This window comes from Ictidomys tridecemlineatus, unplaced genomic scaffold, assembly GCF_052094955.1.
Source record: "Ictidomys tridecemlineatus isolate mIctTri1 unplaced genomic scaffold, mIctTri1.hap1 Scaffold_61, whole genome shotgun sequence".
Lineage (NCBI taxonomy): Eukaryota > Metazoa > Chordata > Mammalia > Rodentia > Sciuridae > Ictidomys > Ictidomys tridecemlineatus.
Window position 1 is genome coordinate 600396 of NW_027524175.1, and position 9993 is coordinate 610388.

Sequence of the window (9993 nt, forward strand, 5' to 3'; positions counted from 1 at the left end):
GTATAGGAATTGCTTCCAAAACACTCCTACTGCTCACTACACAAAGTTATCCCATTTAATAGATAAATATAGGGTCAGAGGTTTTGCCTATTTACTAGGGCCACCAGGACTAGGAAGTGTGTGTGGTGGAGAAGAAGCAGGTTGGAAATGCATAAAGCCAGAAACTATTCTCTGCAATAATCTTTCAAACATTATGACTCAAATGTTAAAGAACTTCAGAGATTTTTCTTTTTAAATTTTTTTTGTAGTTGCATATGGATAGCATGCCTTTATTTTATTTATTGATTTTTATGCGGTGCCAAGGATCAAACACAGTGTCTCACACATACTAGGCCAGAGCTCTGCCACTGAGCTACAGCCTAGCACCAAATTTTTCTTTTTGTATTTCACCATAATTTAAAATTTACAAGACATTAGAAATAATGCATTTTGATGTTGAAAGGCTTTCTAAACTCTCAGTAATTTAAATTCAATCATCCATGCTAGTAAAAAGAATAATTTTGTATTCTCTTTATAGAAAATTATAGGACAAAATGGTTATGAGAGTCAATCAGAAACAATGTTACTAAAAATTGTGGGAGGAAAAGGGATAGGAGTGGGTCAGGCAGTAAAATAATAAAATATTATTTTTCTAGATTTTGTAATGATTATACTTACAATGCTTATATTTAAACTTTACAATGAAGTTTTTCTAGCATTCTGAGTAAATATTAATTTTTATTTCTATTCTGTTTGATAACTTTCTATTCTTTTTCTTAAAGAGGGCACTTAATTTTAGACCCCCAACATCTCCATTATTCCAGCGAGTCTTCAGTATAACAATGAACAAAGTCAAGTTCCATTCTTTTTGGTAACCAAACTTTAGTAAGACAAAAGAAAACAAAGAAGCCAACAGTATCAGATGGGAATAATCCAGAAAATAATTTTATAGCAAACAACAGACTATAAAGTAAAATGGCACTAATAGAGTTTGGGAGGACAGAGGGAGGTGCTGTTTTGGGTAAAACGAATTCAAGAAGAATAAATGTGTAGGCTCTAAGGTTAATACCTATTTGGTCTCCTCATAAATAAGCATGATATTCTCTATACACTAGTGAACATACAAATACAAAGGCAATGAGGTTAGGGAAACAGCCTAGGCCCAAACATGCAGGACTTGGGGGTCAGAGTTTATCAGTAAGTGGGCTTCTTATTTACTTCTTTGGTTGACATGGAAAGAATTGCAATATTCACATTATGGAATATAAGAAAACAATTTGTTAAGCAAATTTTCAAACTGATTCAGTAAGTGTCTAACCTTAATATCATGTCAATACTGAATTCCAGACATCTTCAATTGCTACCCAATGGCAACATTTGCAAAATAAAAGCTCTTCATTCTGATGTTGAAGGTTTCCTACCAACTGCCCGACCATCTTCCACCCCAACTCCCGGTATAGCATGCTTACTCCAACCAACCAATGACTTCTGTTTGTAGACCATGTCTTGGCACCATTACAGAAAACTTGCTCCAATCTGGAATGTTTGTCCAATTTTATTTGTCTTTCACGACTTTCAAAATATCTTGGAGTGTCTTCCCAAAAATAGAATGGCAGTTGGCAATAGGAGTCTCACATTCAGAGGCTCTGGGATGTTGGGAAAATCTTGTGGGTTCCTGGACAGTTAATTCTACTCTCTCAGTTTCCATTCCTCATCTGTAAGAAGAAAACAGGCACAGTATCTTTATGAAGTCTGTAAGGAAGACATGTAGCGCTGTGTGTGGTCACTCAGTACTACCTATAGTGAGTTCATTTCTGTCTCTCTTTGCTACTAAATGCATATTGAATTATATCACATAAGCCTCCTTATTATGGGCATTATTTTGAAAATCTGAGGAACATGAGCTTTTGTAAATTCCACTTTCACAAGTCTTATCATATTTACCTATTTTTAAAAAGTTTATGCTCTTTATTTTAAAAAGAGGTGCTCGTTAAAGGCAACTTAGAGTAAATTATGGTAGGATTATGATAATTTCATAAAACTAATGACAAAGTTCCACTAACATCTTCTCTATAAATTAGCATTTAGTTAGAGTTCACCTGACCATAATCTGGTACTTGCTGATAGAACTGATGAGATTATTTGTGATTTTTTTTGTTCATGAGTTTGTCTCAATTGATGTTAGACATAAGGTTTCAACTTTATATGCCCAACTGCAGATGCAGAGGTAAGGGTCAGGAAAAGCATGTGAAATAGTCTCCTGTTCACCAGATGTGAGGGGTACAAATGATTGAGGTACACTCTCCCATTCCTGTCTCTCCTCAACTAAGCCTCACTACTGAGACAAACCTTAGTTTCCTAAATTGGCTTACAAGCAAAATATTCTCCTTCAACCATTTACTAATGCATACCTACTATGCTATATTTGTTCACTTTGTAATACTTCACATCTTACTTGAAGCAACTTTTTATACATGTTAATCCTTCTCCTTTTGAAAATCCATGACATTTTAATAATATTCTCAAAAAGTAAGGACCTTCTACATATTTGTGATTTACCATGATCACATACCAAAATATCATTACAATTTTGACTATATTCTGAGACCTCCAGAGGTCTACTGATTCATGTGCTATTGATCCAAATTGCAATATCCCAAGGGTTAGAATGCATTAAACAGTACACTTGGGGAGATATAGTACCTCTTTTGGGCCACAAGGGTGATGCAGAACTCACATCAAAACTGACAGGAACCAGAACAATATGAGGGTTATGGCTTTAAATTTTGTTTCCTCCAGTGGATTTATTTGCAGGACCTGTGATGCTTTACTTAGTAGCTAATCATCACAGTGCTATCTCCTGGGGGCAATCACAAAGGATTTTATTACTAGTGGAGGAGAATTATTCTGGTTCTTGTTATAACCTGGCACATTAAAACATGAAAAACTGGAGTGATAATGATTTTTAAATTTGTAGCCACAATTTGTCATAAAACGATATTATACCGATGTTGAGGTGAAAAAAAAAACTTTCTAAAGTAACTAAAGGTAGAAAACGCAATCTTTAATAAAAAATTGCTTCATTTATTTATTTCCCCACATTTAGAAAATCTACAGTGGGACTGAACATTAGTTTTTAATTTCAATTGTTCATCTCAATAAGGTTACATAATTGGCTGCCACTAAAAACTATTCTTTAAATGGGGTCTTTTGGGCATGAATTTAGTATTAGCAGACTAATCTACCGTTAGAAAAGCATGGCAGTTGGGGCCCTGAGATTAATCTCCAGTACGGAAAAATAATTATTAATAATAAAAATATGATATTTGATAAACTACACATATTCAAAGTCTAAAAGGCACATGTCAGGGTTTTCTGAGTTGAAGGGACCATGTAGTTCTGACTATGGAAATACACTGGACACAAAGGGCCCATAACAATTGAGATAAACTGGTTAATCAAGAAACCCAAATTTGCCCCTTGCACCAATAAACAGGTTAATTTGATTTTGTACTTGGCAATAAACATTTGAAATCAGTGAGTTCTGCCCTGGTGTAGGATACCCTCATTATTCACAAGCTGATTTTGAGTTTTGGCTCTGGACTTTCACATGTACTGCCTCATTTACACCACCCTTTAGAACTATAGTGCTGCTTTTCAGTGACAGAAATGAGAGGGAGAAAATTCCCTTAGGGCACATGCTGCAGAACCTATGTAGAAGGACAGCCTGAGAAACTCATCATTTTGATAATATCCTTCACGTGAATTATGTATTTATATAGTTATTAATTTTATATTTAGAATCTTATAGATCCAGACTTTAGAACATGAAATTGCCCCTACCCTCTGAGAATCTTCTTTATTTCTCCTTTAATTAAAAGTCAGTTCATTATCTTTGTTCAAGTGAGTATTGTGAACCAGTTATTAGGAATCTAATCAACTGTGGTTCTCTGTGATACTTTATTCATTCGAATTGTGGAGAAGAATGATGACTACCTATTTCAACATCAGGAAAATGATGGGGTTGTAATAAGCTGGATGTCCACAGCTCTCCCTGCTCTTTCACACCACTCTTTGAAACACAGATGCTTCTCATGACAGAGGCAAGGGAATCACAATTGATTTTACTCATCCTAGGGCACCATCTGAACTTCTGTCCTGGGAAGTATAAGGCAGATTAGTTCCAACGATTTTTTTTTCAAGCCACACATACATTTATACCCACCAAAGTTTGGGGCATGCAGCAATAAAACTGAACCAAGATTGTTGCTAGCCCCCAAACAGTCAATACAGCCTTTGGAATCTTTTTTCATAGGATAAGCTATAAAGAAAAAGACACAAATGAAAAAATTAAAAATTAAGAGAAATATTTTGAAATTTTATACTATATTTCAAGATGGGTCATTTATTTCTCTTTTTTTAAGAGTTACAATAAAAATCTTTATTTAGGTTTGGTCAGTACAGGTAAGATATACTGGAGTCACAGAGCAATATGCATTAACAGGATACAACAGTTCATAAAAATTGAGTTAACTATGCACACAAATATCTTAAACATTCAGTCACCTAAAGAGAAAATGCACAGATGTATGGTGGAAAAAATTGTATCTAACACTGAAACTACTATAGGATTCCATCAACAAGTCCAACTTTTAGTGATAAAAATCTACAGTACTGGGCAAACTTGGCAGTCATAAACCCACATCTACTCTAACAAGTCTGAATGGTGCGGAAGTATATAACAGCATGAGGAAGAATGCCCTTACACAGCACGGGTTCTAGAGACACAGATTTATACATACATCATTGTGTTATACTTTTAAGGAAAGATTTCCATTTACAACTTCACATTAACTCATATAAAAATAACTTGACCCTACACAAAATGTCCTTTTAGCAACATTCAAAGTAATTAACTGTTACAATTTCCAAAGTGGCAGAGGTATTGAAGCCAGGGAAAAAAAGAAAGGGTAAAAAGAAAAGAATCAAACAAAACAAAAACACACCCATAAAAAGGCAAGTTGTGACAAAAAGTATGCATCAATTTTCTGGACAGTATCCTCTCCCAAATTAAATGACACTGTATAAAAATTTGCTGGAAAAATATTACAAAACTGAACCCTGTACATTTACACTTGAGTCCAAGCCATTCTGAACGTGGCGGGAACCCACAGTTCGGTTACCTTTCCCACTCACTGCTTTCTCCTCTTGAGGGTCATGATTGGAGTCTGTGTCATTTGAATGATGTGTAAGAGAATTTTCACTGCCCGTGGGAGAGTCTACACTTTCATACCCCGCACTGAGTTGGTTTACGTAACTACTACCTCCTCTGCCAGTTCTCTCCTCTGAGCTGTTGGAGGCCTTATTACCATTCCCTGGAGAAGAAGGAAAGTCATCCTCTGTTGTGTTCCCCTCCCTGTGAAATCCAGACCCAGACGTCCTCTGATGGGAGGAGCTGCCATTGCTTGGTCCATTTGCCAGACGACTGCAGTCTTTACTTGTGGCCTCTGCCTGTTCTACAGGTCCAGAAGATGTAGTCCTGCTGGTACTTGGGGCTGAGGCTTGAGACTGCTGCTGTTGGTACTGAGCCAACTGCTGGCGCGTCTCCTTCAGTTGTTGCTGAAGAACTAGAATGGTATTCTGCATACCTTCTACTTCTTCGTCAAGTTGTATGATGAAATCATTTAGTTCATCCTGACTGCTTTTAAGTTCCTCACTATATTTCTTCTGTAAAGCCAACTCTGCTTCAAGCTGTGCAATACGACCCTGGGACAGTTGCCTTCCAAGCTCCTGGTTCTCCTGGATAAGCATTCGACACTTCGCCATTAACTTTTTGCCTGTGTGGAACTGATTTGAATGATTAAGAAAGAACTTAAGTCACCCTTGTTAAAACTGCACTTAAACGATGGGACAAGCTAGAACATTTATCTTCTACTCATCTCAGACTCCATTATCACCAAGCGAAAATTCAAATTGGTGACTTATACAATGTTCTGATGAAAAAAAAATTCATCTCCAGGATTGGATGGAAGCATGAAGAAAATAATGCCTCATTTATCTAAATGATCATATGAATTTTCTAGAAATGGTCACTATACCTTTTTTTTGGTTCGCAAAATGTCTCACTTAGGCCAGCCCATAGTTCCAACATATTATGTCCCCAATCTTCTGGCAGGCACCCTGTGAGATTGTCCCACATTAATTTCTACTACAATACCCTAGGACAAAGTGTCAAAAAGTAATAAGTATCAAGTCTCCTTATGATACCAGCTGGAACAAAGTAGGTCTTTTAAAAATGAGATAGCTTTTTCCTTCACTTTGAGAGCACAGCAACCATTTTTCCAAAATGAATCTGCTCTCCACAGCCCCCCAAAATTAAAATGTTAAGAGTACAACAAAATCATAGTATTCCTTGAACTTTGGGGGGAAAAAGCGACTATTCCAAGGCACATTTAATTTAATATCAAGAGTGTAATACAAAAGGCCCTAATACAATGAAGGAACACATTCCCCCATTAACACCAGTGACAATGCTCTTTTAACATGTGCCTGTTGAATGGGATGAGGATTCATAAAGTTCACTACTGAGAAAAAAATAATGCAGTGAGTCTCATCATCACAGCCAATGTCCTTATACAATCTAGTTGTGAAATGAACGTTCATAATGCTTCACACAGTTTAAACCTGAAGTTCAATACCACACCTTCATGTCTGCACAGTCCTCAGTTGTCTGCAGTTTTAAAAACCATTCAAAGAACCATTGATGAAAACCACATTGATTTAAGGCTCCATTATGTAAGAGAGAGCCCTAAGCTAGATGGTTAAATATATGCTCTACTTGTACTGACAGCTATTATTTGATTTTCTCATGACTATTAAAAGTTGGTTCTCAGCAGAAAAACCTTTAAAGGCAATATCACCTCATTTGAGTTTTGACCCAGAAGTTCAACAACAATCATGAAGTCCACAGTCTTATTGGCAAAACTGATACACAGTGTCTCTAAGTCATTATGCTCAAGGCTAAGAGCGATGCATATTCCGTTTTTACATTTTACTGGAATTTTACATGTTCAATTCATGATTTTTAAATCTCTAGGTTTTCAATCCTCCAAACTGTCTGAAGACACAGTGTACCACAGACTTAAGACTTCTGTTTCTCCCTCTATTTTCTTCAAACAGAAACATTTCTCAAGTGTCTACATGTTCTAGAAGGGGAATTTTTCGGAGGTGGCCTCTTCTTCGGAATAGTCCGACGACATCAGGCCTCAGAAGCAAAGGGAAGGGGAAGAAAAAAAAGCTGAAACACAAGGTTCATCTGGTAAGTTTTACATTAATCATTACAAGCTGCATGGTATAAGAATGTTTTTTTTTTTTTTTTTGGCTCAAAAAGTCTGAGTCTTGGTGTGGAAACGAGTACTTGGCTGTCCCACCACAGCTTTCTCGCAGTGGGACTGTCAGGGAAGTCTTGACTGGGGAGTATGATTTGTTTACCTATCAGGCGTAAACTTCCAGGCACTCAGTTCATTTTGGGCTTGTTCCAGTTTGTCTTTAGTCTGTTCCAGTTCGCCTTTCATTTTTAGGAAAAACAAGTTGATCGCTGGGTCTACCATTGTTGATCTCAGTTGAGCAACACTCGGCTGCTGGACTTGCTTGAGGTACTGAATTTGAGTAGTACACTCTTGCATCTCTTGTTCCTTCGTTGCTAGTCGCATTACAAGGATGTTTTCCCTGCGTGCAGACTCCTGCTGCTGTTGCTTCAGTTTCTCTTCAGACTCCCTTAAACCAGTTACATCATTTGAGTTAAGATCTGTGTACTTGCCCTCCAAAGCTTGAACGTAAGCTTCATACTGTTTCCATCTTAGAATTAACTCGTCTCTTGCCATAACTTTGAAGTCTGTTTCACTCAGTCGAACCTTTTTTGGAAGAGGTTCTTCGTTGGTCATCTTGAATCCTCTCCAGGCCGCGGCCGCGCGGGCGCCGCCAGTCACAAGGGCCGAGGCCGCGCCGCCGCAGCCCCGGCACTCCCTCCATTTATTTCTCCTATGTAATCTAATCTCATTTTTTGCCCCTTAATATTCATTGAAATCAATTATTCTCTTGATATTCCAAACTTTATGGAAATATTGGACCCAAATGTCTCTTGCCACAATAAAACAAGTGGTAGCTGAACTCATTGTTAAAGGTGGGTTCAGCTGTAATGCAAATGCTGGTGACCCTAATAGTTCCAGCCCTGGGACACTCTGCCAATCTTAGCCACTGCCTTGGAGAAACAGTGAAGACTTGGAAAAACACATTCCTTCCACTGCCCCAAATTATCTAGCATGAAAAATTTATTAACTAAAAAAGAGTTTAGGCCATCTTACTTAATGTAATCTTTACAACAATTCTCTGAGAGAACCAGAGAGATACAAGGAGGTAGAGGAAAGTCAGGGAGGAGGACCTCTGATTTGTAGCATATGCTAATTTCTGGGATATAAACAGTCTCATTCTGGGCAATTTCAAACTACCAACTTACAGTTACTAACACATAGTTAATTATGAGTGTCCCACTTTAACAGCACATTTCCACCACACAAAAATAATAACTTCAATAATAAATACCCTCAAGAATATAGGTAACAATAAAATGAAGTGAAATAGTTAGAAAGTGTTTAACTTTCAAGAATGCATCACCTTTGCTTATAATATAACTTGTGTAAATGTTTATATAGTTTTAACATTAATAATAATTATTCTTAACAACCAACCAGCTTGCAAAATATTTTTAATTTAATTATCAGCTCTCAGGAGCTTGTATAAGCCAACTTCAGCACACTAGAGGATTTAACAAATGGATCTCTGAATTCTCACATAAGAATTTTACTATAAATTCTAGAGTCAAACAAGATGAATATTAACAGCATACCATGGAAAAAGCATATGCTACCTGAAAACAAGAACTCCCGTTATAGCAAGGTATTGCAGCTGATGATAGTCTCAACAATATTTGTAAAGGGAATAATAGCAATAACAGTCAATTTTTTAAACTTGCTCTCTTATCATAGATGGTTCATTCAACTTTAATTTAGGGATTCTATTTTCACTAAAATGCACCTGGAACTACATACAAATGAATCTATGACATTTGCCTCATAACTTCCATCTAATAGAATTACTCTATTAGTGTGAAATTGCTTCATATGTTCTTTTACCCCCAGTTTGGGGTAATCAGAAACTTTAAAAAAATTTCTCATGATAAAAATTCAGAATACCAAATGTGACAGTACAACTGGTCAAATCCTGATAATAGTAAAAGCCCTGGCCACTAAAATCAAATTTTAACCAATGTTGCGTGTAATGTATGAGGCTCTGGGTTCAATCTCTAGCATGGATAAATAGATAGATAGATAGATAGATAGATAGATAGATAGATAGATAGATACATTAATCTATTTATTTATTTATTTTAAAAACATAGTACGGGGCTGGGGATTTGGCTCAGTGGTAGAGCACTCTCCTAGCACATCTGAAACCCTGGGTTTGATCCTCACTACCATATAAATAATATAAATAAAATATAAATAAAATAAAGGCATTTTGTCCAACTACAACTAAAAAATAAAAACAAACAACAACAACATAAAGAAAACATAGTATTATCTCTCTCCAAGAATTAATCACATGATAGATACCATTGCATTCTCATAATTTAGATACTTGAAGGGTTATTGCATATGAAATTTCAAAATTAATTTTTATTCAAAATGACTTGATTTCAAAATGTATTATTGAAGAAAGTGGTGCCTGGTGTAGGATGGATAATTTGATCAAGACTAAAGTTTGTTTTAACTGTATTTTGTATTAATTTGTAATTAATTTACAACCTAAATAAATGTAACAAATGGAACATACTACAGTTAGAACTTGCCATCTCTTACTCCATAATCCCACATAACCTACCCATATCATTACTCCTGCCTATGTGGTGGCTGTTCATTTTAAGGTTAACAATGGTTTCACCATAAACCCACATCA

The 9993-nt window shown here is 36.3% G+C and overlaps 1 protein-coding gene across 1 annotated transcript; it reads right to left on the reverse strand.

Moving 5' to 3' along the window:
• Positions 1-4405: 4405 nt before the first annotated feature.
• On the reverse strand, positions 4406-8031 carry LOC144374195 (pre-mRNA-splicing regulator WTAP-like). Its single transcript, XM_078037134.1, has 2 exons — positions 7471-8031; positions 4406-5824 (listed from the first exon to the last, which is right to left on the reverse strand). Exons 1-2 carry the CDS (start codon positions 7920-7922, stop codon positions 5086-5088), a joined length of 1191 nt encoding a protein of 396 aa, XP_077893260.1. The 5' UTR covers positions 7923-8031; the 3' UTR covers positions 4406-5085.
• Positions 8032-9993: the final 1962 nt, after the last annotated feature.